The sequence below is a fragment of the Trichoderma breve genome, chromosome 4, assembly GCF_028502605.1.
Source record: "Trichoderma breve strain T069 chromosome 4, whole genome shotgun sequence".
NCBI lineage: Eukaryota > Fungi > Ascomycota > Sordariomycetes > Hypocreales > Hypocreaceae > Trichoderma > Trichoderma breve.
Window position 1 is genome coordinate 1,219,225 of NC_079235.1, and position 25,203 is coordinate 1,244,427.

At 50.0% G+C, this 25,203-nt stretch overlaps 8 protein-coding genes across 8 annotated transcripts; 6 read left to right on the plus strand and 2 right to left on the minus strand.

The window, feature by feature from the left end:
• Positions 1-562: 562 nt before the first annotated feature.
• Positions 563-2,093, plus strand: T069G_06676 (FAD binding domain-containing protein; the record flags this gene model as incomplete). Its single annotated transcript, XM_056173886.1, has 4 exons — positions 563-703; positions 753-1,425; positions 1,474-1,917; positions 1,969-2,093. The coding sequence occupies 4 exons, from the start codon at positions 563-565 to the stop codon at positions 2,091-2,093; spliced, it is 1,383 nt and encodes a 460-aa protein (XP_056027465.1).
• Positions 2,094-3,021: 928 nt separating this feature from the next.
• Positions 3,022-3,483, plus strand: T069G_06677 (uncharacterized protein; the record flags this gene model as incomplete). The annotated part of the gene is made up of 1 exon (XM_056173887.1): positions 3,022-3,483. The coding sequence occupies one exon, from the start codon at positions 3,022-3,024 to the stop codon at positions 3,481-3,483; it is 462 nt and encodes a 153-aa protein (XP_056027466.1).
• Positions 3,484-6,809: 3,326 nt separating this feature from the next.
• On the plus strand, positions 6,810-7,709 carry T069G_06678 (metallo-beta-lactamase superfamily domain-containing protein; the record flags this gene model as incomplete). The annotated part of the gene is made up of 1 exon (XM_056173888.1): positions 6,810-7,709. The coding sequence occupies one exon, from the start codon at positions 6,810-6,812 to the stop codon at positions 7,707-7,709; it is 900 nt and encodes a 299-aa protein (XP_056027467.1).
• Positions 7,710-7,992: 283 nt separating this feature from the next.
• Positions 7,993-12,273, minus strand: T069G_06679 (ATPase family associated with various cellular activities (AAA) domain-containing protein; the record flags this gene model as incomplete). The annotated part of the gene is made up of 4 exons (XM_056173889.1): positions 7,993-8,551; positions 8,633-9,284; positions 9,330-12,014; positions 12,102-12,273. The coding sequence occupies 4 exons, from the start codon at positions 12,271-12,273 to the stop codon at positions 7,993-7,995; spliced, it is 4,068 nt and encodes a 1,355-aa protein (XP_056027468.1).
• Positions 12,274-13,845: 1,572 nt separating this feature from the next.
• Positions 13,846-16,017, plus strand: T069G_06680 (alpha/beta-hydrolase lipase region domain-containing protein; the record flags this gene model as incomplete). Its single annotated transcript, XM_056173890.1, has 1 exon — positions 13,846-16,017. One exon carries the CDS (start codon positions 13,846-13,848, stop codon positions 16,015-16,017), a length of 2,172 nt encoding a protein of 723 aa, XP_056027469.1.
• A 1,228-nt stretch (positions 16,018-17,245) lies between these two features.
• T069G_06681 (AMP-binding enzyme domain-containing protein) lies at positions 17,246-19,316 on the plus strand (the record flags this gene model as incomplete). The annotated part of the gene is made up of 6 exons (XM_056173891.1): positions 17,246-17,342; positions 17,462-17,934; positions 17,992-18,138; positions 18,208-18,627; positions 18,693-18,867; positions 18,973-19,316. The coding sequence occupies 6 exons, from the start codon at positions 17,246-17,248 to the stop codon at positions 19,314-19,316; spliced, it is 1,656 nt and encodes a 551-aa protein (XP_056027470.1).
• Positions 19,317-19,504: 188 nt separating this feature from the next.
• Positions 19,505-20,590, minus strand: T069G_06682 (ATP11 protein domain-containing protein; the record flags this gene model as incomplete). The annotated part of the gene is made up of 1 exon (XM_056173892.1): positions 19,505-20,590. One exon carries the CDS (start codon positions 20,588-20,590, stop codon positions 19,505-19,507), a length of 1,086 nt encoding a protein of 361 aa, XP_056027471.1.
• Positions 20,591-21,028: 438 nt separating this feature from the next.
• On the plus strand, positions 21,029-24,886 carry T069G_06683 (dos2-interacting transcription regulator of RNA-Pol-II domain-containing protein; the record flags this gene model as incomplete). The annotated part of the gene is made up of 6 exons (XM_056173893.1): positions 21,029-21,116; positions 21,174-21,302; positions 21,365-21,427; positions 21,487-22,073; positions 22,127-23,815; positions 23,873-24,886. The coding sequence occupies 6 exons, from the start codon at positions 21,029-21,031 to the stop codon at positions 24,884-24,886; spliced, it is 3,570 nt and encodes a 1,189-aa protein (XP_056027472.1).
• Between the last annotated feature and the right edge of the window lie 317 nt (positions 24,887-25,203).

Sequence of the window (25,203 nt, forward strand, 5' to 3'; positions counted from 1 at the left end):
CCTTACTGCCACCTAGGAAACTTACCGTGAATAGCAAGCTAATGCGACCAGCTGAAGCTAGTGTAGCAAGCTTGTTTGAATAACTGGAACTAGCTGAGGCGGTTCCAGCTTGTAAGAATGATTAGCACCATCGCTTCAGTATGCTTTCCATAGTCTAGGATTTAGGCCAGACGTGAGCACAGCCCCATATCTCGGTACACTATTCCTTCGTCTGCTCGTCTAAAGCACCACTAACTTGGAAGTGGACAAGCTCTCTAGGCAACTGAACAATGGAATCAAATTACGGAGTAGAGCATCCAACATCATATGCCGGTGTGCTTATGTGACGTAAGATCTTATCACTAGTACCAACGTATGAATCGCTGGAGCTTGCTTGTGCTGTCAGAGAGGTGGCTTGTATCGAAAAGCATGTTTGTTGCTATTACTCCGTACTCCGTGTTACAATTGAGTACCTATATTCTAATCACATATAAATTCCGTCGTTACCTTTTATCAATGTTACTGAACATTCTCATATTCATCTCTATATCACTAATACCAAACCTCGAGATTATAAGTCAACATGAGACTCCCTATCACAGGAGAACATGTCAAGGATCTAGCCGCTCAGTTAGATCCGTCCACTAAACTTTTTACCCGCGCAGATGGCCAAGAGTATGAGAAGTTGATCGCTAGGTGGGCTGATAACGCGATCAGACAGGCTGTAAGTAGCCCTTTTCTCAACGTCAATCTACAATAGCTCATCGCTATAGGGCGTGGTCGCTGTCCCTGTGACATACGAAGAAGTATCCAAGCTAGTGAAATTCGCCTCCGATAACAAGATCGATATCGCCGTGAGGGGAGGGGGTCATTCTACCGGTGGTTGTAGTTCTTCGGAAGGTGGCCTTGTCATTGATCTCTCCGGCATGCGCAATGTCACAGTTGACAAGGACTCGAAATTGATCATTGCCCAAGGCGGTGCTTTGTGGGCAGATGTGGACAACGCTGCAATTGAAAAGGGCCTTGCCACAGTCGGCGGCACTGTTAATCATACTGGCATCGGCGGATTGACTCTTGGTGGCGGCCTTGGCTGGCTTACCGGCTTATATGGCACCGTGGTTGACAATCTTGTCGCAGCAAAGGTTGTCATCGCCGACGGAAGCCTCTTGAATGCCTCAGAGAAAGAGAATGCCGACTTATTCTGGGCGATCCGTGGTGCAGGCCACAACTTTGGTGTTGCCGTCGAGTTCACGATTAAGGGGCATGACCAGACCAATGAAGTGTATGCTGGAGGCTACGTGTTCACCCCGGACAAATTGATTGCCATTATCGATGCGCTCAACGCCAAGATGAAGAATCCGGACCCCAAGGCTTCAGCGATCCTCGTCTTCGCGAGCCCGCCAACAATGCCCGGCCCGGTTATTGTTACCAACCTGTTTTATAACGGTGATCAAGCCGCCGCAGAGAAATGTTTCGATTTCTTGCTCAAATTAGAGCCCGTTGCCAACATGGCCAAGATGATGCCCTACAATCTTGTCAATGGGCTGTTGAACCCGATGGCTGCTCACGGAGGCCGCAAATCTCTCAAAGCACTCACTCTTTCACACGACGTGGATGCTGCATTCGTACAAGAATTATTTGAAGAGTACGCTCGAAAGATGAAGGAGAATCCCGATTTGGCCAAGACGTTTATGGGCATTGAGTTCTACGACACGACTAAGCTCAACAGCGTTCCTATTGAATCAATGGCATTTGCCAATCGCGGTCTCTACAGAGCTGGCATTGTCGGTTTGGAATGGTCAGATCCTCAGAAAGATATGGAAAACAGGAGTTGGGGTCGAGCTTTTCAGACCAAGTGCCGACAACACGTCATCGATCAGAACCAGTATTCCCCGGAGACTACTAAGACTGCATTGGAGTATGCCAATTATATTGAGCGTAAGTGTTCTATTATTCTTGGTATGTGAGATAGCTACTAATTTGCTGCAGCTGGCGATCTTATCGACAAAAAACCATTTGGCGTCAATCAGCAACGATTAGAGATGTTGAAACATAAGTTTGATCCAGATTGCCTGTTCAACAAAACAAGCCCTCTTGTACCTCTGAAAAATTAAGAGCATATGATATTACCAAGATAGCATTTTAAAATAAATCTCTTCAGCTAATGACGGGTCTCTTTACCTTTTCACTGTTCGGCATAAGATTGACTTATATAGTGGTAACCGTCATAGTTTAACACGGCGAGATAATTGATTCTTGATGTGAATATAGCATTGAATTATTTCAGATGTTATTGATACAGACTAATAGCAGTGTTGACCAAATGTTGCATGACTTGTCAAGATATACATGTCTACCTGTATCTGAAGGTTGATTCGTACAATTATGTTTGTAGGATAATACATACCTTCAAGTTCATTGGAAATATTCCTTCGTGTAATAAGCAACTATTGTGCAGAGCATTCTCTGTTTCTATCTTGCCAAGTCTCATTGTTTCGTCTCCAGATTTCGCGGTGACGTCCTAGTGCTTTTACTAGGGGACCATTTCCTATTTCACCTTTTAAAAACAAGCAATAATCAAATAGTGTAAAAACAAGGAAAGCAATCTGCGCATGCTTAAAAATAGATATGTTTGTCCTTACTATTGGCCAACAGTGAGCCATACTAAGAATAGAGTAGCGCGTCTTACACGTGGATATGAGGCTAGAACAATAGGAGCGAGATCGCCTGTTAGTGGTTCGTATTGCTTTAGATGCATCACGATTCATGCATATAATCGCTGAGAAACAGCCAATAATTATAGTAGTCGTGTTTTCGTCAACTAAAATTAGAATGCCAGTTGTTTCACCTATGTACTTGCGCAAGGCAAATTCTTATAGGCCATAATACCCTCACCGGTAATAACCTGGCTATATGACGTAGATCTCTTGGCGATGAAGAGCATATAAAGCTTCTCAAAGCCCCTGATAAGATTCAGAATTAGATATTTGCAGCTTCAACCTTCATTAAATACCGATTCACTCAGACTACTAGGATTACAACATGATTTTCCAACTCTCTCTCTTCGCGGCACTGGCATCCGTAGCCCTAGCTACACCAACGCCTACAAGGACTTCTAAGCCATCAATTCCCCTGGGAAAACGAGACTATTGTGGCGATCATGAGAATCAATTAGCAACTTGGTACGATCGCGGCACAGACCCGAACCAAATCACAGCTTGCGGCAACACATATGATCCTTCAGCTATTGTTGTCGCCATTTCCACAGACGTACCAAACTACAAATCATTCTGCGGCCGCCAGATCCTCATCTCTTCCAGAGAGCAGACTGCTGCGGTAATTGCTATTATTGATGATGCCAATGCCACTGGTACTCTCGGAGAGTTTGCTCTCGACCTTTCTCCGGCTGTCTTTGATATACTTTCGCCAACCGACCACACTATTGACCAAGACGGAGAAGTCGCTATTGATTGGGTCGTGCTGGGTGGCGATCCATGCCCGTAAAGAATTTGGGATAGAGCTGTTATGATTGGTACCAGCTGCAGATTCATGATTACTGGATGGGAAACTTTGTGGATATAGAGCATACGGGATATTTACGATATACTGGAAGTGGGCAATTATTCTTAGAAAGAGAGGGCGAATATACAACCACAAATAGCCGCAAGGATATATTATTAGCAAGCAATCAGTACAACCTGATGAGAGCAATCTAGGCAATTGTTCCGCAACGGAAACAATTGCAAGTTGATGCAACATTGATCGGTATAATCGGGTAATTCTGTGTGACTTATTTATAGCAATACATCTATGCTTACAGAAATAGCAAATCTCATCGGAGACCATTAAGTAATGTTGTTTGCATTGCCTCTTCGCCCAGTCCAGTTTTTTTGGCAGTTTCATAGAAGCAATAGGGGTCTCTGAAGCGGTAATCAGCGCATTCCTACAGCTTGCCTGGTTTCTATGAGTCTTAGATAGACCGCTAAGAAAAGAAATGTTGCATTAGAACGCTGGACGATGTGGAAGGAAGCCATCATTGCTCTTAGAAGAAGAACTCACATGCAGCCCGCCATCTTTCGCCGATTACTTCCAAAATCGCCCGTAATGAAGCAATGCCCTGTTTTGTATCGCAAAACTCCGCCTCGGGACCGAGAGACATCAACGACGTGACAGACCGGTAGATCCACTCTAACACAAAGGGGGAAGTGTCGTCGAGCGTCCCCCACTCACCGCTGCGGAATCTCTGAGCATTACGCAAAGTGTTTGCCAACGTTGCTTGAAGTGAGAGATAGGAAGTGTCCTGGCTTTCCTTGGGCGAAGACTTGAGTGAATTGGCCAAGACTACCGTGTGTATGAGCAACAGCGCGCTTCTTTCCCTGTCAGCCTTCGTCTTCTTTTGTAGCTGGCACGGTGAGATTGACTTATAGCAAATAGCAATTCCACAGCAGAATATCATGCCTCTCTGCGCTTCTTCAATTTCAATCAAACGCCCGAGTGCAAATAGAGTCCGGTCTAATGGCATCATATCGCTCGGATCAAGCTGTATTTTGTCCTCCTTGTTTGGGATTTGTCGTAGTACTTGGCTTAGAAGATTGATGGCTTGAGCGAGGCGTGCGAATCGACCCGTTTTCAAGGTTGGTGGAGAAGACAAGGTTCGATATATGTCTATTGATAGCACCTAAAGAGCATGTACGTGGTTATTAGTTTCTGCTAAGTGTCTGGATTGTATGGTGGTGCAAAAATCTTACCCCTCGATCCCAATCATCATCGTCCACAGGTAAAAGTGATTCAGTATCAGGATCTGGGGTGCACAAATGATTTCCATTTAGAGGCATATTCGTAGTACTGTATTGTTAGCCCTTATTTAATTAGTGAAGGAACGGTAGGGTCGCTTACCGATCTAACATTAGTATTGCCCACCATATACGATTCCGCTCCTCTTGCTCAATCCACCTACTCCCTTGAACTGGATATGCCTGAGTTATTCCCAAAGAAACCGCGTGACGAGCACATGATGAAATAGTGGTTAGAGCAGCAGGATAGATTGCGTGCCCTATCTCATACACGGCGGTTAAAATCGCTGATTGAATTGTATGGATGCTAACGTAGCCCATCATCTCTGCGTGCAACAAGGTCTCTTTCACGAGAGTATAAAGTTCAGAAGACAGACTGTGATTCTTCGGGCGACTGGTAATCAGCTTAATGCCTAGAAGAACAATAGCCACGTCAGGATCAGTGTGATGTGATGGATCCATGAGCGACCCATACAGGCGTGTCCGAGAGATGACTGGCATCCATCGGTGGACAGTACGGAAATATTCATCAGCTAGAGCTCTTCTGTGAATGTGATCGCCTAGCACGTGGTGAACAGTGGGAGAAAGTGATATACAAGGGCGAGGGATTGTTAACTCGCAGTGGGTGGAAAGTAGCGGGTCGAGAAGAACGGCAACCGGAAAGCTATTTCTCAGTAATGACACATCATGTTGAGGGATGCCCGCTTCCTTAGATGGCAATGCTGATTGGGTTTCCGTTTGTTCAGCTGGTTGGTATAAGCATCTTCGACGCCGCCTAATTACTCAGCCATTAGCATTGACTACCTGTACTCTAGAGAAGAGCATGAAGTTAGACTATACCGAAGGCATAGGCTACATGATGGTAGCTCCCTTGTACAACGCCGCTTTTTCAGCTTACATGCCTGACAAGATCGTCCTGCCGGCCCAGAAGTGGGTTGTATGAGAATCTTGCCTCGGTGGCTCATTGCGGCTATACGTAGTTTTCTGCGGGATGGCGGGCGGAGGCCGCTTGAGAAGATGATTCAAGACACCGGGGTTGGCTGCACGCTGGGTTGTACTCGATACTACTGATGATCACTTATGGTGAAGGTAACTTGAAAAGGCGTGGACTTGATATCTGTAGGCTAACTAAAAGCGTTCAGATTGTTCGATTGACGTGACTGAGAGAATGAGATATGATGCGCCACTCTTGTGAGTAATCATCTAAGAACTTGCGATTCGGTGGATGTCGGAAGTAGACAACTATCAATTCCCCCTAGTTTAGATAGCAGAAGTCAGTGGATTACTCATACACATACGTGATTACATGTGCATACTTGTCGTTGCCAGAGCCAGTAGAGTTACGAACTTACAAGTCAGACGGTTTGTTTGAAACAGGTTGGACAGTCAAGAATTGAGTAGCGGTACGGCCGTGTTGTTGCAGGATACCTTAACAACCGTGGTTCTGCAAAATACCAGGTTTATTGTTGATAGAATCGTGGAATTGATTTGAACCAAAAAGTCAATTACAACTATCACCACTGGAAATCTCCTAGGTAAAATTTTCTCAATCGTCCAAGGAAAGACAGGCGACACATGGTTTACAACACATTGGATGCAACATCGGGATCTTCCGTCCCTTTGGAATCATAACCAACCACCTAGGCGATTACGATCCCAGGCATCGCTATTAGCTCCCGCCAATGGTTAAACCCGAAATTCAATGAACCAATCAGCTTGCCACAAAACGCGGCCGCGTTTCCCGCAACATTTGCGGACGACAGACGACGGACTTGTTAAACGAAGCACCTTCATACGAGTCGTCTTTCGGGATAGTGGTCAATGGAACGATACCTTTTATCATGAATCTTGAACCGAGATGGTAACTAATCCTATAGAATTAATGATATGTAATCCCTCGTCCCAAATCGGAGCCAAAGTAATAGTTGCTTGTTGCAATACAAGTATAAAACACTGCTCGAGCCCTCGTAGTAAAACATATCGCTCCAAACCCAGCAATCTTCATATCTTAATAAGAAACTAATCAGAATAATCACGATGTCATCCCCTCAGCCAATCGCCCAAAACGACTCCATCCAAGCATACGTCTACGTCCTATCCCCCCATAGAGTCGACTTCCCAGGCCAACCCGACACAGAATCCTTCGAATTCTCTCCAACTGCATTCACCCTTATCACCACACAAGACGGAGCAGTCCTAGTCGATTCGCCAACTACACCTAGTCAAGGAGAAAAGGTAGCGAAATGGGTCAAGTCAATCATCGCAGATAAGAAGCTCGCCTACATTTACATCACTCACGGCCACGGCGACCACTTCTTCGCCGCGGAAGTCATCCAGAAATATTATCCCGAGGCCCGCCTTCTAGCAACTCCGCAGACGTATGCCCAGATGCAGGAGAATCTTGACAAGAAGACTTATGAGGGTCTGTGGGTTGCGACGACTCCGGAGTTGAGAAACAAAGCTCCCCCGGAAGTACAAGTGGACATATTAAAGGGCGATAATACCTTCGTTGTGGGAGGCCACCAGTTCAACGTCTTGAGTCTCCCTGGCGGCGATATTGGCGAATCGACTGTGCTCCATGTTCCTGATCTTGAACTCGTCGTGGCGGGAGACGTTGTTTACGGGAGCTGTTATCAATTCTTTGGGCAGGCTCGAACTACTGAACTGCGGAATAATTGGCTACAGTCAATTGATCAAGTTGCTGAGCTGAAGCCAAAGGTTGTGGTACCATCTCACATGCAATCGCATGAAGGTTTCGGCGCACAGCACATTGAAGAAACGATAAAGTACATTAAAGCATGGGAAGAGCTTGATGCTTCGACAAACACCTGGCAGGAGCTGGAAGAGGCTGTGAGAGAGAAATACTCTAACAGAATCGGGAACTTTATTCTCCGATTCTCGTCTCTGGTTGCAAAGGGGGATATGCCAGGTCCGTGATAGTAATAAGAACGAATAGTATTACTTTAGGAGCCTTTGTTATCGTCATAAATGCCGGGATGCTTTTATATAAATCTATTAAAATATGTGATAGGGTGGAAGGGGAGTCTATAAGTGCCTGCGAAGATTGCTTTCTATTTCGGCACCTCTAGTCTCAATATGTTTTATTATACATGGATCATTTTGCATTGCGCTTCCTTCTTATGTGTGATAAAGTGATGATGCAGCTTCATGTGGGACTGCTAAACTCTGTGGGAACTTCGTAAACGTTTTCCACTCGTCGCTAGTACAAGTCCTCATCGTCGCTCGCCGTTCCATCTTGGAATCCCATCACCGCTTTGCCTTTTCCTTTGCCATTAACTTGTTCTTCCTCATCGCTGCTAACGGCAATGGCCTTGCCTTTGCCTTTGCCCTTGCTTGAGGATGATCTTCCGCCCCTCGATCCTCCGGAAGAGCCGGGTCTTTTCGCGTGATCTTGTGATTGCTGCTTTTTGTCGCTTCCTCCTTCAAACTGCGCCCTTACTCTTTCATAGTGCGCCAGTTCCCCTGCACTGACACTGGGAATCAACTCCTCGTGCGCAGCGATAAAGTCCTCCTCTTGCACCATGACGGCAATATCCGCGGGCGTGGCGTAGTGGTCGAAGAAATATGCTGTCGAGACCTCGTGCTTGTTGGCCGGGTCAGCGTTGAGGGCACGAACTTTGGCATCCACTGCGGCAGCCTGGCGGGTGACGGCCTTGAGCATGGCGTCACTGCACAGCGCATAGAAATCGGCACCTGTGTAGGTGAATGGAAGGCGCTGAGAGACTGATGCGAGAGAGACAGAGGGGTGGAGGGTGAATCTATGTAAATAAGGATTAGCACAATTTATCATTTCAAAATGGAAAAGAGTATCAGATATAGATTCTAAGGAGAGAACGTACTTTCGAGTGAGAGCCTCCAGAATGGTTTGCTGTTTCTCATGAGTGTCAGAAACACCAAGATAGAGCATCTTGTCAAATCGACCAGGACGCAGCAGTGCAGGGTCCAACAAGTCGGGTCTGTTGGTAGCTCCAATGACAAAGACGCCTCCCGCATCCTCGCCGCCCGACATGCCGTCCAGCTCAGCCAACAGCTGCGACACGATACGGTCCATGACACCGCCAGAATCTCCCTGGTTACCTCTCTTGGGTGCAACGGAATCCAGTTCGTCAAAGAAGACGACGCAGGGGCGAGCATCACGGGCTCTCTGGAAGACGCGGCGCACGTTGGCTTCTGATTCACCAATGTACATGTTGAGCAACTCGGGACCCTTGACACTGAAGAAGTTGAGGCTGTATTCGGTAGCGATGGCCTTTGCGAGGAGCGTCTTTCCAGTACCTGGAGGACCGTAGAAGAGGATACCAGAGCGCTTCTTCATGCCCTTGGCGAACAATTCGGGACGCTCCAGCGGTAGCTGAATCGTCTCCGTGATAGCCTCCTTAACGTTGCTAAGACCACCGACGTCGTCCCATGTGACATTGGGGATCTTGGGAGCACCAATAGAATCGGAAAAGTTCTTGCGGGCGGCTTCAACGGCAACATCAAAGTCGGCCGCTGTCAAGCAGCGCGCCGATGAGCCACCAGCAACCAGCACATCACGCACCGTCATTGGCAGGTGGCCGTTGCTAGACTTGGTAGATAGCGACTCGAGGCGAGATCGTTGGGCTATCGAGGCTCGTTCTACGACATCAAGTAAATCACCGGCTACCAGCGCAGCCGTCTTGAGAGCAATGGCATTGAGATCAATGGCCGGCTCCAGAGACACGCCGCGGTCTTCGATGACTGCCCTCAGGATAGCCTCTCGCTCAGCCTCGTCAGGAGCGCCCATTTCGAGCTCATGAGTGAAGAGCGCGCGGACTCCGTCAGGGACTTTGTCAACCTCGTTTGTCGTGGCAATAAGGACACGAACATCTTCGAGGATCTCCTTGATCGAAGACTCTATCCGATCGGCTGTCAGCGCTTCGATATGCTGAATGAGGAGAGCGCAGCATTCTGGGCCACAGCTAATGGCTCGCTCAGCGCGTGTCCTCAGGAAGCCTTCTGTCTTGACGTCGCTGCCACTGCCTCCACCCTCACTGATAATATCATAGGCATCAATGGTGAATGTGTGCAGGCCCATATCGCTACAAGCATCCTTTGCCATAGTCGCCTTTCCGATGTTTCGATGCGATGATGTCAGTAGGATAGCGACAGGAGGCATTTTCAGATGCACGGCCCTCAAGCTCGTTGCTGCAGCTAGGAGTTCTCGTAGCTGGCGCCTTAGAGGGGGAACATGCTGCTGGTCACGATCTGCCAACTGTGGCGGGCCACCGTCTGCTGCTCGTTGCGGCGTCTTCTTCAGGCCGAGATAGTAAGGCCAAGTGCTGTCCTTGATACCCGGTATTCGGCTCGTCTCAAATCCAGAACCATGCATGGCAACAGTGGTGCTGTCGATGCATGCAACAGTCCCCCACAGGGATTCTGCAGTTCCGTCCTCATCCTCGTCTGACTTTTGCACCTGGATATGTCCAACTTTGAACCAAGCAACGCTGTCGAGGTGTGATAGAGTCTCCCCGCCAGACTCAGTAGACCGTGCTGTCAGTGCTACTACGTCGTCGACCTCGGAACCGCCTGCACCGGGAGCTTCTTGGAGTGCCCGGCCCAGCTGCGCATCCACTGGCACGGCGATCAAGTCACCCTGCCGGACGAGGCGCAATTTATGCGCAAAATAGCGTTTTAGTCCACCCAACACAGCGGTTTGATATGCTCTTTCGGCAGAGATGGGAGTTCTAATATGGTGAATGGCGATATCTTTTGCGTACGGAGGCTGCGAGGCGCTCGCGAATCTGGGCAGCGTCCCTTTACCTTGGTATGAGGACTTCTTGAGCACAGAGATGCGCAAGTGCGTGGCTCCATCAATGTTTGCAATCAAGATGGGTGAAGCATAAGCTGCTGGGCTAGATGGCCGCTGGACTTGCGACTCGAAGAATGATTGCCTTCGATCGCCCAGCCTAGAACTCGGTATCCGAGTGACGGGGCGCTGGGAGTAGCCCTCCGGCAAGCCATATACGCGAACAGGTCGCCAATTGGACACTTCAAAGTCTGGGTGATTGAAGCTGCCCAGCCCAAACGCGCCAAATCCATTCAGGGGAGGCTCTTCGGCAGCCTCAATCCGGACCCAGTCTCCGGAGAAACACCCAATCTTGGAGAGCGACGCCACATCAACATAGATTCGCGCCTCTTCATCGTCCTCCGGAGACGGCTTGGGATGTAGCAGGTCGGAGGGTATCTGCCTTCTCAGACCGTGCACTTTGAAGAGCCTCCCGCGAGCTCGATCGGGCCGCGCAGTAGTGGATGTAAAGTTGGAAAAGACGGAGCCGGGAGTAGCAAAGCCATTGGTTTTTCTGCCACGGAGCGTACCAGCAGTCATTGGCGTTCCAGGGCCCATGGAATTCATCGAGTTCGTCGTCGGCAGTGTAGGGACCTCCAAAGATATCACCTCGTCCATGGAATCATCTGAAAGTTCCTCCTCTTGTTCTGACCCTGAGAAATCCGTTTCCGTTTCGGTAGCCGCCACCGCATCGTCGGTAACGGCGCCGGCCCGATCGCGCTCTTCGGCGGCCGAAAAGAACTGGTCGTTTGTGCCATCCTCATCGTCATCGTTACCGTTGAGCCGCTGACCATCGGTCATTGATGCGGCAGGACGGGCCTGTCGTCGGTTGATCCCTCGCCCCCTCATCAGGATAATCTTTGTAGATTCCGTCAGGATGCCCTGAGCAACGGGCTCACAGAGCATGATCTTGCCTGGGTTTGGTGGCAGGTGGGTGACAGGGTGCGGCGGAAGAGGCAGCGGAAACAAATCGCCGGAGTGAACGACCTTGAGGCTGCCAAGAGCCGCTCTGAGCGCCATGGCCACGCGCTCCTCAGCCGTCAAGTTGGCGACGCCCTTAGGGTTTGTCGGGTGGTCCTTGTAAAACGTGCCCTCACCATTCTCCAGCCGTTTTGTTAGGTCGCTTTCGAGGTTGACGAATACCGTCTCCAGCGGTACAGGGGCAACGTCGAGGACAAGGATTTCGATGCCGCTGCGGCTATGGCTGGATAGCTTGGATGGAGCTACCTGCTGCAGAGTGACAGCAAAGCTCTGGAGGGCCGAAGACGAGGGCGAGAACTGAATGGTCGAATGGGACAGGTCGCTCGATCGCAAAACGGGAACAACGGACCAGGCAATCTCAACGGGGTTAGCATTGGGGGCCCATGGCGCGACTGCGATGTGGTGGATTTCGTCGGCGAGCTCATCGTTGGCATCTTTGTGCTTCTTGTCAGCGTCTCTTCAGCGTGCAGCAGCAGCATTTCAGCGCTCTGGCGCATTGCCATTTGCTATGAATGACTTACCGCTTGCATGGTGCGGGAAGAGGTCGGCGAAGAGATCGTCAGACACGATGCCAACGTCTCCCTTGGTGCGGTCGTCGAGCACGAGTCGAGCGGTGATGGCCGGCTTGTCCTGGCGCCGCCTGCGGTTCCGTCTCTTGTGTGACACGACAGGCGCTCCGTCTGAGACAGCCATTTCGGTTGGTTTCTATAGCTTTTGAGGGAAAGGTATGGCGAGATCGGGCGCAAGGAGCCGTTGTAGCTGGGAAAGGAGTCGGCGGACAGAGCTGTTTCAATAGTTGACAAGACCCCGCAGCCGCTGGATCATGGCGCAGGCAGAGATCAGGAGAAGATGGAAATAAAAACAATCACAGTCAAGCACCAAGAACGGAAACAAAGCTGACCGGGAATCCAGGGCAATTGGATTCGGCGCGTGCTGGGCGCGATGCGTTGCGATGAAGATCAAAAGCCTGCCGCTGCGTGTCGTGTCGCTGCAGATTCCACTATAAGCAGCAGTGGCTCGGCTGTAGCCGTGGCAGCCTCGGCATAGGCACTCGCTGGACCCCAGATTTCGGGGCCTCAGCTTCAATCTTACAAGCGCAGCGCAGCTCCACCAACGGCTGCTGTAGTTACCACGGCAAAAACGAGGAGCTGGAGTGGATGGTCTACTTGGTGATGGGTGCATATGTAGCTACGTGTACTAATCTTGGAAGCCCTAGAGCTGTTATGGAATGATTATGGCAATGTTAGAGTGAGTGCACTCCCTATTAACATGCAGTGTGGCTTGTATAGAGTACGGAGTAGCTGAATTGACTTCCAAGGTTTCGATATTCCCACACTGCGGCACGAGTACTGCAATCGAACTTACCCGGGACTCGGTAGGCTATGTATGTACGGGAAAGGGGTAAAAGAGGCGATTAGGTGCCTGGTTGACACGCTTTACACTCTGTAAGGGTTGATTTGCATGCAGGCAAAATAAAGACGGGAAGCAAAGTCATCTTACTGCTAGCCAATAAATGATCGCGCGTTAGTAACTTACACTTGATTATTTCGTCATGCCTTGTGGTAGCAATGGTCTTCCCAAGAAATAAATCCCTTCTAATTGACCAGAATTTCACATGTATTTTTAGCGATACACGTATCTCACAAAAACCAGCCATTCAATCTCCACTCCTCCAACTCAGTCAGCACTGCCATCAAGGAGGCAAAAAATCATGGCTAATTTCACAAGCTAAAAACCCGGATTGATCAACGGAGAATTACATGTACAGAAACGGATGGAAAATTAATATGGAGCCAACTAACAGGGATCGACTCTTGAATGATTCGCGACTCGATTGCGTCACACCTAACACATAGGCCTACAATGCAGCATTTTATTCTGGAAATGTGGAAAGCCCTTCTGCAGGGTTTCTGGATTTAGATGCAGCTTCTCCCCTCCACTCACCGCATTTACCAATTGTCTCATGATGTTTGGTTAGACTCCAATTTTTTGGTTCATGACAATTGCTTGTTCCTGGCCTTTCACAGTTTTCATTATTTTGATACTCATCTGCGGACGCATAGACTGTTAATAACAGAAAATTAACTACTAGTGGCTTGATCTTCGTTGATGTCATTGCCGTACCTGGTTGATGCCCACCCGTGAGCGATTACCACGACATACAGCAGCGACAGTCTATCGTATGGCTTGGATAAAAAGATTCGAAAAGACACAAGACAGTAGAGATAAATAAATCTCACCACGGCCAACACTCAATTGGTCGAAATGGGTCACAACGAAGATCCCCCGACCTCGGCTCAACACGACATGTCGCCTCGATCGACGTTTGAGGTTGCACAGCAGGCGGTTGAATTCACCAAACAGTCCGAGAAACTCTCACATCAAAGGTTGGAGGATGACTCTGCGGCAATAGCTGTGCAGGCCGATTTCGTCACACCACAGGATCCCGTCATCGTCACATCGGACGGCAACCGGTTGCCAGGCGTGCCATTGGACGAAGCGCATAAGCTCAACGTGCTGCGCGAAGACCTACAAGGACAGACGACGGAGGTAGAGATTAAGAAGGGAAGCAAGCTTCAAGAAAAGATCCCAAATCCGGCTGCGCATCATCATAATGGAGAGGAAGAGCGGAAGATCATACAACTACCCGATCCTGAAAAAGATGAGGGGAATGGACAGTCTTGGCAGCAGGACTCACAAGGAACCTTGAGGCATACTATGCCTCCATCACATACGAACCCATTGTTCCCACCTCTACCACTATACGGACCGCCGACTTTGTTACGCAATATCCAGTGCTGGTTTTTCAGGTCCACGTCGTTTGTGCTGAGCATGGAGTTTCTTGGTGTGATTGTACTCGGCTCGCTGTTTACAAGCATTCCGAAATGGTGCAAGGCACTGTTTCTGTCGAATGAGGAGAAGAAGCGGCCGTTTTATGAGCAGGAGCAGCAAAACGCTGCAATCAGACAAGAGAAGGAAAAGGATTGGGACCCGACGGGATACCAGAGACGTTTGGATGTCGAAAACGAAACCATAGTGGACGAATATCCGCCGATCGAGGGCGGTAAAGACCCCATTATCTGTGATGTTGGTTATTATGCCCGCAGGGTTGGCCTTGACGTGGAGACTTTCAAGGTCGAGACTGAAGATGGCTTCATCATTGAGCTTTGGCACGTCTATGACCCCAAAGAGCATGTACCCCTAGATGAGACAAGCAGAGAGAAACTTGGCCCAACAGTCTTTCAGGAGCCAACTCAGCAGCCGGGAAATCCGGGCAAGAAACGAAAGTTCCCCGTGCTGCTGATGCATGGCTTGCTTCAGAGTTCGGGAGCGTATTGCTGCAACGATGACCAGAGCCTGGCATTTTGGCTCTGCAAATCAGGATACGATGTTTGGCTGGGCAACAACCGCTGCGGCTTCAAGCCCCAGCACGTACTGCTCGATTACGGCGATCCACGCATGTGGTGTTGGAATATTCGGCAGATGGGTGTCTTTGACCTGCCGGCGCTCATATCGCGCGTCTTGCACGAGACGGGATTCGAGAAAATTGGCCTCATCTGCCACTCACAGGGAACGACTCAGACGCTGGTAGCCTTAGCAAAAGAGCAACGGCCTGACCTGGGAGAGAAACTGACCGTCTTCTGCGCTCTGGCCCCTGCGGCATATGCTGGGCCACTCATCGGCAAGATGTACTTCAAGTTCATGCGCATCATCTCTCCCGGCATGTTCAGGCTCATGTTTGGGATCCACGCCTTCATCCCCTTGATGATGCAGATGCACGCGCTGCTGGATCCCCGGCTGTACGGATGGCTGGGCTACAAGGTCTTCTCGTTCCTCTTTGACTGGACCGACGAGAGATGGGACCGAGGCCTGCGCAACCGCATGTTTCAGTTCGCGCCCGTGTATGTAAGTGCTGAATCGATGAGGTGGTGGCTCGGCCGCGAATGTTTTGCCAAACACAAGTGCATCCTGGCGACAAGGGATGTCTTAAGAGAAGAAGAAAGCACGGATGAAAGCGGTAGCAACGAAGACGACTCGGAAACCAGTGACGAAAACCTCCAAACTGGAGATCAGATTCACAAGAACCAACATCGGCACCACATTAAGGGCTCCACGGCATGGTACAATCACCAAGTGCCCCCATTTGCGCTGTGGGTTTGCGGCGACGATCATCTAGTCGACGGAAAGAGGCTTCTCAAGCGCTTCGAGGCAGGTCGCGAGCCGCATGTCAAAGTAGTGCACAGCAAAGTGATTCCCGAGTACCAGCACCTGGATGTCATCTGGGCCATGGATGCGCCAGACCAGGTATTTCGAGAAATCCGCGAGGTGCTGTGGAAGACGTGCGACGTCAGGGACTCTTGCAGAATCCCGGAAGGATGCGATACGGTGCCCAAGTGGGAACCAGCCGAGGTTGTGGCGATGGAGGCGAGCGAATAGGGGACTATGGATATATACGTTACGGAGTAGTGTTATTTTATTTTCCTTCCTAGGCCTATTTCTTGTTTGCTTGGATGCGAATGCGACCCAAAAGCTCGGAGTCTAGGGTGGCACCTGTAACGATAGATGTGGAGTTGTAGATGGAGTCGGTTCAAATACATGAGCATCTTTTTGCCAATGTCGGCAGATGAGCAGGAAATGCAACAGAATTGAAGCTCCATAAAACTCGGATGAATTACCGATATACCGGCAGTCTTCGATTATTAATCTTTCTCACACGCTGCCCATCTGATGTGAAGCCATCGACACTTGATTCGCCAGCAGCCGCCAGAGCCCAAGGTCAGATCCCCAAGCAAACTCTCCCCTTACTGCTGCTCCCCCGCATTCATTCTCTCCGCGGACGCCATCCAAAAGGGCTTGAACTCCATTTTCTGTCTTCAGTCTACGGTGACCCACACGCCCCGTTCGCGGCACCGAGGTTAAAGATTGCCCAGGGACTCCGCTTTTACCGCCCTTGAAGTCTCCGTCGTACCGAGAAGCCCCAAGCGGCCAGGGTCCATGTATGATGTGTGTGTGACTTTGTGTGACTGTTCTGCAAAGGTACTATTACGGCAGGGCGTTGCTGTGGGATTACCTGTACCCCCGAGTCAGAAAAGTCCCGGGGTTAGGCTCTATCTTGAGCCTGGCAAGCTCGGAGTTTTGCTGGCGGACAAAGACTGGAGTCCCGACGGGCATCAAAGCATCAGGGACCGCATATTCGTAACAGATTTGCCAGGACACGGTAGCTCGGACTTGGGGCCGACGACGCGAATCCAACAAAGGTATGGTTCTGTGTGCTAGATGCCTTTCCTAGTGCCTAGGTTAAGCGTGGGGACGGAGGTTGATCGTACTAAAAGGAACGAGGTGACACTACCATTATCAAGCATGGACACGATGCTGTGCCAGGGTCAGCCTCTGGCTTATCCCACCTCATAATACCCTCCGCGTGCCCATTCCTATTCCTCGAGACGATCTTGGATTTCCTAGTGTTGCCATTCTACATATACCCAAAGCAGGCCGGCCCCAGTTTCCGTATTGTATCTTCACTCTTGTTCATCCTTGACGGCTTCTGTTGGGATAGAAAGCTCCGAGGGGTATAGGACTGCCTTTCGAAACCTTGTGATTACCAATCTATAGAGATCTTCATACATACTTTACACACTTACAGCATAGCGAATTGACCGCGATCATGCCTATCGCGTCACTCCAAATCCCGGTCGAGATCCCTCCCGTCGACATCTGGTCATATTACCTGGAGCAACCCAAACACTATCCCGGCGACAAACGTCAGTACACCATATGCGATCACTTTCAATTCTTTCTCATCTTATTTTTGTCTCGAAAACAATACTCATTTTATAACACAAAAGCGTCATCATGTCTCATAGCTAACTCATTGTTCTAGCCCTCTTCGTCGACTGCGACACCGGCAGGTCTCACTCCTTCAACGACATCAAGCGTCTCGCCCTCGAATTCGGCAAGGGCCTCCGCCATGTCTTCAATTGGCAAACGGGCGACGTCATGGGCCTCTTCACGCCCAACAACATTGACGTCCCCGTTGTGAACTTTGCCATCCACTGGGCCGGCGGCATCGCCAGTCCTGCCAACCCGACGTACACGCCCGAGGACCTGGCTCAGCAGCTAAAGGACTCTGGCGCAAAGGCCCTTCTTACGCAGAAGGTGTTCCTGCAGGCTGCCCGAAAGGCCGCGGCGCTTGCGGGTTTGCCTGAGGACCGGATTTTGCTGATGGGAGATGGTCGGGATGAGACCGGGGTGCACAGGCATTGGTCCGACATCACTGCCCAGGGTGCCAAGGTCCAGCCTCAGAAGGCCATTATTGATCCCAGGAAGGACCTCGCGTATCTCGTGTACAGCTCTGTGAGTGTGCCCATATCATGGATATCTTGCGTATTGGCGACTAATAAGCCGAATTAGGGAACAACCGGTCTGCCCAAGGGTGTAATGCTCAGCCACCAGAACATCGTTGCTCAAGCGGTGCAGGGTGAGAAACAAGGCGACATCAAAGGCCTCTTATGGGAAGTAGATGCTCAACTAGGCGTTCTTCCATTCTTCCACATTTATGTACGTTTGTCCCTGAGAGATGAAAGCGAGCTGCCATATCTTAGATCATTTGTTAACATCGATATCTAGGGCTTGGTCGTTGTCTTAGCCACTACCATTGCTACTGGCGTCAAATGTGTCGTCCTGCCCAAGTTCGACCTCGAAAAGGCCTGCAAGCTGATCCAAGACCATCACATCACCTTTATGTATGTGCCTCCGCCCATTGTTCTCGCTCTGGGCAAGCACCCCGTCATCTCAAAGTACGATCTGTCGTCACTGCGATGGATAAACTCGGCTGCTGCTCCATTGAGCAGAGAACTGGCAGTTTCGGTCTGGGACCGACTCAAGATTGGCGTGAAGCAGGGCTATGGACTGTCCGAGACCTCTCCCGGCGTCATGATACAGCTGGCGGAAGAGTGGTGGAAGTATCAGGGCTCTGTCGGAAGGCTGTATCCGAATATGGAGGCCAAGATTGTGGACGAGGATGGCAAGGAACTGGGCTATGACAAGGTGAGAGGCATATTGACGGAGAGTTCTACTTGTTGAAAGGTGTTCTAACAATCATGGAAATCTAGTCTGGAGAACTTCTCCTCAAGGGGCCAAACGTCTTCTCAGGCTACTGGAAGAGGCCTGAACTCAACAAAGAAACCTTCACTGAGGATGGCTGGTACAGAACCGGAGACATCTTCTACTGCTGTCCCAAAGGCAATTTCTACATCACCGACCGCAAGAAGGAGCTCATCAAATACAGTAAGTCCAATGACACATATTCATCCCCTCATATAAATCCATACCATTCCGCATCCCACCCAAACTCGTCTCTTGTATGTGATGCTGACTCAACTCCCACTACAGAGGGTTTCCAAGTCCCTCCCGCCGAACTCGAGGCCAAGCTCATCGGCCGCGACGATATCGCTGACGTCTGCGTCATTGGTGTCTGGGACAAGGAACAACACACCGAGATCCCGCGTGCCTACGTTGTGCTCAAGCCCGGTGTCGAGGAAACCGAGGCCAAGGCCACGGAAATCACCGAGTGGCTCAACGCAAAGGTCGCACCCTCCAAGAAGCTGCGCGGTGGCGTTCGCTTCATCAAAGAGGTCCCTAAATCTCAAGCAGGCAAGATCCTGCGAAGAGTGTTGAGGGACCAGGTCAAGAAGGAGGAAGAGGCGGCGGCAGCGGCACCAAAGGCGAAGTTGTAAGTAGAAGAGAGCAGGCGTTTTGGGATGATGGTAAAGAAGGCGTGTAATTTTAGCCGTTGTTTAATTGTACAATTCGAGGTTGTGGATGACCTCGTCTAATGCCTATATAACAAATACACATGAACGGGTCTGCTGCCGTTTCATCTATCCTGGTGCTCACAAAGTCGTCTATTTTCCAAGACGCCAAATCATCCCAATCTCTCCGCCTCTTCTAGCAGCTTCTCGACGCTGAATCTCGGATCGCCTTTTGTAAACCACTCAAGCAATTTCTTTCTTTCTTCGGCTCTCTCTTTTCTCTGTCCATCCAGCTCATCGCCCTTTTGCTCCCATCCGCCATAGAATCGCTGCAAGCACATAACCAGCCATCTTGCGTGGTCTGGCTGTACACCCCGCCCTTCCATGACCTGGCCCTGCATAAGAACCAGACCCTTGTCCTTGACCAGATCGAGGTGATGCGTCACTGTGGTATGCGGTTGCGCAAACTCCCCTCTGGTCTTATACTCGACCAGTTGGGTGAACAGAACAGTGCTGGTCTTGGATGCTGCATCAAAGGTCCATTGCAACAGGTGCATTTCTGCACCCTGATCCTCATGCGGCACCGGAAGGACAAAGAAGGGACTGCTGCGTGCCAGGTCCTCCATCGCTTTGTATGTCGGCGCAGGGATGACGGCGCAGAGCGTCTGGGGAGACGATGCATGGCGAAGGCGCCAGATGGCTGTGAGTTCCTTCTCAGGCAGGTCGGCGGCTTTTTCGAGATCGAGGATATCGCCAAGGGGTTTAATGGCGGGCTTTTCGCCGGAGGAAGCCTTTGAAGCGGGCTTGGGGGAAGAAGATGGCACAGGTCCGCGATTCGGCTGTGAGACTGGCGTGCCCTCGGTCTGCGGGATAGATGCCGAGGAGAGATCCTCTATTGAAGGAACGTCTACGGCATCATTCTTGCGCTGTTCTTGTATTTTGTCCGCATACGCTGCCTTGAGGTCCTCGATGCTTCCATGGCCCTCCTGTGACGCCTTCTTGGTGAGTTTCTCGCGGTACTTCTCGAGGATCACTTGCGAAGGCTGCGTTGTGTGGAATCGGACGTCGACGACTTGCGCCCAGCGACGCTGCTGGGTGGTGCGAGCAGCGAAGCGCGCCGAATTGGTCGCCAGATGTCGCAGTGTCGGTATTCGAATCATGGCTAGGATGAAGAAGTTGATGAAGCTGGAATTGGCTGTTGCAAATGCCGGCCCAAAGCAAAGAAACTTGAAGTATCGAGCGCGGGATTCTTCCGTCATGGCCAAAAAGTGGGGACCGAATCTCCCAGAAAAAAACACCCCACCATGGCCGATGTTCGTCCCGGCGGAATTGCGATTTTGTCTGCTCGCCAATTGTTTACAAATACATCTTCGCCCTGCTCCTGAGTGGCCGGAAACGCCTGGAGCGACGCTTTACAGAAGGGGAAACTCATCCAACAGCCTCAATTCTCGCTTCTAGGGACGTAAGAAGCGGTGAACTCTTCGGCAGTGGGCGGTTGGTCATACAAAAGTTACCCCGCGATAGTGACTGGGATTGGACGCTCAGACTCACCGAGACTTGCACGATAACGTTGCATTCGACTATTGCGAGGGCATTCGCTGCGAGAAAGTTGATACAAAAGAGTGTCTTTTGCCTTTTTTGATCCTCCCGAATCACCTTGAAGCCCGGTTTAGGATTTACGCAAGCGCATAGAAGCCATGGCCGATTTTCGGCAGCTGGCACTCGACTTTGTCCTCGAGGAAGATGAAGCCAAACTAACAGAATTGGCCCAGAGAGCGGCCAAAGGTATGCTTTATTTGAAGATTGGAGATGTGGGTTAGTCTAACATGAGGTCATCTGTAGAGCTTGAGACAGGTCCGGCCAATTCCAACCCTGTTGCACGTTGGGTAGAGGCTGTCCAGCCATGGATGCCGGGTAACAACGAGACTGAGGATGCACAAGAAACTCCAGACTGGACATCAAGAGCAAAAGGTGAGAAGATGGCTCTCATTCTATAGTCACCTTGATGCTGTGCTAACATAAATGTGGCTCAGCTTTGGAGTTTTTATCTCATACACTGGATTTTGTGAAACCGGATCTCCTGAAATTGAGCCAAGGTAAATCCATGGTCCTTACAAGCTGCCACAAGGTCAATTCGACTTACACTGTTTTCTAGTGAAGCTCTTGATTGCCTTCTTCGGCGCCATGCTTGACATTGATCACAAAGCTGGCATCCTAGCTTCGGCCTCGGCCTTGTCTCGGATTATAGCCATGAAGGCCTTTCAATCTCAGAGTGGCTACGACATCATTGGTAAAGTGTGCGGCATGAAGGAAGACTTCCAAAGACAGACTATCAAGACTCGCCTGGCAGTGTATGAGTTGCTGAGAACACTCATCTCTACCCCTGAAGTCGCGAGCAATCTCCAGCAACGGGACGGACCTTCCTCTGCATTCATGACCAACCTGTTGGAGCTGTGCCGGAATGAGAGAGACCCGGATTGCTTGATTGTATGGTTTGACATTCTGAGAATTTTTCTCCAACAATACGAGCCTACACAGGAGGTCCTCGAGGCCGTCTTTGCTGCTTTCAAGGCTTACTATCCCATCACCCTACCGCGCCTGTCGCAGAGTGGCCTTACTCCAGAAGACCTTAAATCTCAGCTTCGGAAATGCTTCTCATCGACATACCGCCTCGCATCTCTTGCATTACCATTTTTGATAGGTAAACTTGACCAAGGAGACGGCGTTACTGTCAATGTCAAGGTAAGCTGGTTCCGCTCCTTTTGTCTGTATTCAGTGAGTCTCATTGATTCTAGGTCGATGTTTTGAAAACTATCAAAGAGTGTCTCGAAGAGTACACGCACCCAGAAGAATCCATTATCCCATACGTTAGTCGGACCTGGGGTAGTCTCAAGTATGAGGTACGAAACGGGGAAATCGAGGATGCTATTTGGGCTACTCTCGAAGTGTTGAAAACGCTCGCAACAAAACTCAAGGGCGACGATCTCCGCAACTACACGCTGGATGTGACGCGCGACTGCGTTAATGACTTGTCGAATCCCATGTACACTACTCCGGCTGGCCGCCTCATCGTCAGTGTTCTCAGCGCAAACCCGAGTGCATTCGTCCTCATGGTGGCGCCAACAATCACGCACCTCAAGGACAATCTACGACACCGGAAATCAGTGACCCATAGTCAAGATTTGCTGAAAATCCTTAATGTCATCTTGGAAACTCGACTCCTCCTGTCGCAGACGCAGATGACTGATGAACAAAAGAGCGATTTTGTGTCCATTGATGGCATCTTTAAGAATCTTTACCATGACGTTTATAAAGGACCTGTCGCGCTTGGAAGCAACGAAAACGCCAATGTGGATGACATTAAGATTGCAACAGAGGCAGTTCAGGGAGCGGGTGCGTTGGTCTCTCAAGGAACCGTGCCACTCGGATTGGAGAAAGAAAGTGGGCTGCTTCTTCCTGAAGCAACGTGCTCTGAAGTCTGCCAAGCGCTTTTCGCCATTGCATTAAATGGGTTTGGTGGCCATTCTTCAAACTCGAACTCAGATGATCTTCTGAATGAGACAGCAAAGGCCCTACACAGATCCATCCAGGCCTACGCACCGGGTTTCCGACCTTTGGTTGATCAGTTTGTGTCAGTCGCTCAAAGCAGTCGTAATGACCAGAGTGACGAAGCTGCCGAGAAAATCCAAAAGATTGGCTCTCTGTTGGCTTATATTGGATGCTCTGAATTGCCCAAGTCCCTTATTGCTGGGAGAAATAACTTCTTGGCCCTGATTCATGTCATGACTACCGAGTTAATAGCGGCGATGAACGCAAAAGCTAGCCCAAAGATTTGGTGTGCGTTGGTTGTCGGTATTCAGACTATCTCACGCTACTTCAATGACGCTTGCTTGAAGCATAAGCCAGAGACGGACCAGGCTTTTGATGGTTCCATGTGGCTGTATCGGGTCACTTACAAGTATCCGGAGCTAAGAATCATTGCAGAGGAGGAAGATGACGGCTCTGCACCGAGTTACAATAGCCCAACACCGCAGAAAGAAACAACCGTTACTGAGCTTCGCAATGACTTTTTGCTCGTTGCCCTGGTGGTTGTTCGGAGCCTTTATCGCCGCGCAACCGCCGCCGTAGGTCTTATCTCGGGCACCAAGACTCCGGCTCTTCAGCTCAGCAGGGACTTTGACGGCTCTGATAAGACATCTGAATATCAGTATCTCCATCTTGTCTCTGATTTTGCCGGGTTCGTTGTTCGCGAGATGGGCGAGGCTCAGCAGACTTCACTAAAGCTCGATCACTACTTTTTGAATCTTTTCCAAGAAGAACTAGTACCCGTCCCTGCTTCCGCTACAGAGGAACAGAGAAAGGCTAAACTGGAGAACTATACTGATGAGCAAGGATCATCATGGGGTTGGTTGACGGAAAAGGCAGTGAATACTCTTTCTTTCGGGCTCTTAGAGGCTATGCGGCCGTCTATTATTGCAAAACTCGTGAGTCGTTCCCCTATTTCTTTCCAATCTTTCTAGCACTTCTAACTGTCCGATTAGTTTGATTCTGGAGTTGCGCAAGAGCTTTTAATCAGTGGCACTTTGAGCGCCTCTCTCACCCAGAACTCGGTCACCAGACCTGTAACCAGATCTATCCTGACCATTCTGGCGAACAAGTACAAGGTTGAAAGCCTCGGATATCTGATGTCCAAATTGGAAGGCCGATTGGAAGCCTCCTTGAAAAACGCCCAAAACGCTTCTGATAGTGATGATGCTTCGCGCTATCTAGAACAAGTATCTTCCATTTACGCAATTGTCAGCGGGCTGATTCGTCGCCCGGGCGGCACGCAAGCTCGAGCCCTGATCCAGCGGCTACGCGATGTTCCTGGGAATGAAACTACCGGCCATCTACTGGCTCGAAGACTGGAGATGATTGTTGCGCCGCAAAAGTTCTTGGCAAAGGAGAACTTTGCCATTGTAAAGCCCCTCTGGACACAGAAGATTTACTTTGAATTAGTCAAGCCCATGCTTGACATTGCCACAAGTCAAGACGCCGAAGCTGGAAGTCAGCTTGTAAAGACCAATTATAGAATTGGCGTTTTGTCAATGGTTAAGCACATGCCATTTTCCATTTGGGAAGACGATTGCGTGGAGATTCTACGCGTATCAATGGCACTCTCGCAAAGCTTGGGCCCAGGCCCAGATACCCTGCCCACACTCGAAATCCTCAAAAAGATATTAGCAGAGTCACCAGACAAGGCCCAAGAATACGCCAAGAGCCTGATCAACATTTCACTGCCTTGCTTCTCACTCAAGGCCGCAGCACAGCTGACGCGGCCAGACTGGCTGCCCTCGGGCTACGTCCCGGCAAAGATGCGTCCCGAGGTCGAGGCTGAATGTGGAAAGCTGGCCCTGGAAGTTGTCGGTGCGCTGCCGAGGTTGTTCGAGTCGAGACACGTCGTGCCGTTTGTTCCACAGGTGCGGAGGGAGCTTTCCCTGGCATGCGGGCATCCGGTTCGGGATCTGCGGAGACTGGCGAGAATGGCCCGGGCCGCGTGGACGGAAATCAAATAAGGTAGGATGGAAAGTGGGACAAAGAACTTTAGAGCATTTTATAGAAATTTCGAGGAGATTTTGGAGGAAGATGTTGGGCGTTAGATCGGGCTGAAAATGGATAGAATTTGTGTGCTTTGTTGTAATGACACTAAATTGTTCCAGCCATGAACCACTCAATATGGTAGCATAGCATAGGTCTTCAATATTATAGGGCTGCTATTACATATACTACCTCTTCTACAAGAATCTTGTCATTATCGAAATTTGTATCGCCTTTTGCAATCATCATAAGGGATATGTCCAGAAGTTCAACAAGCTTTTGCACGATCAATGTA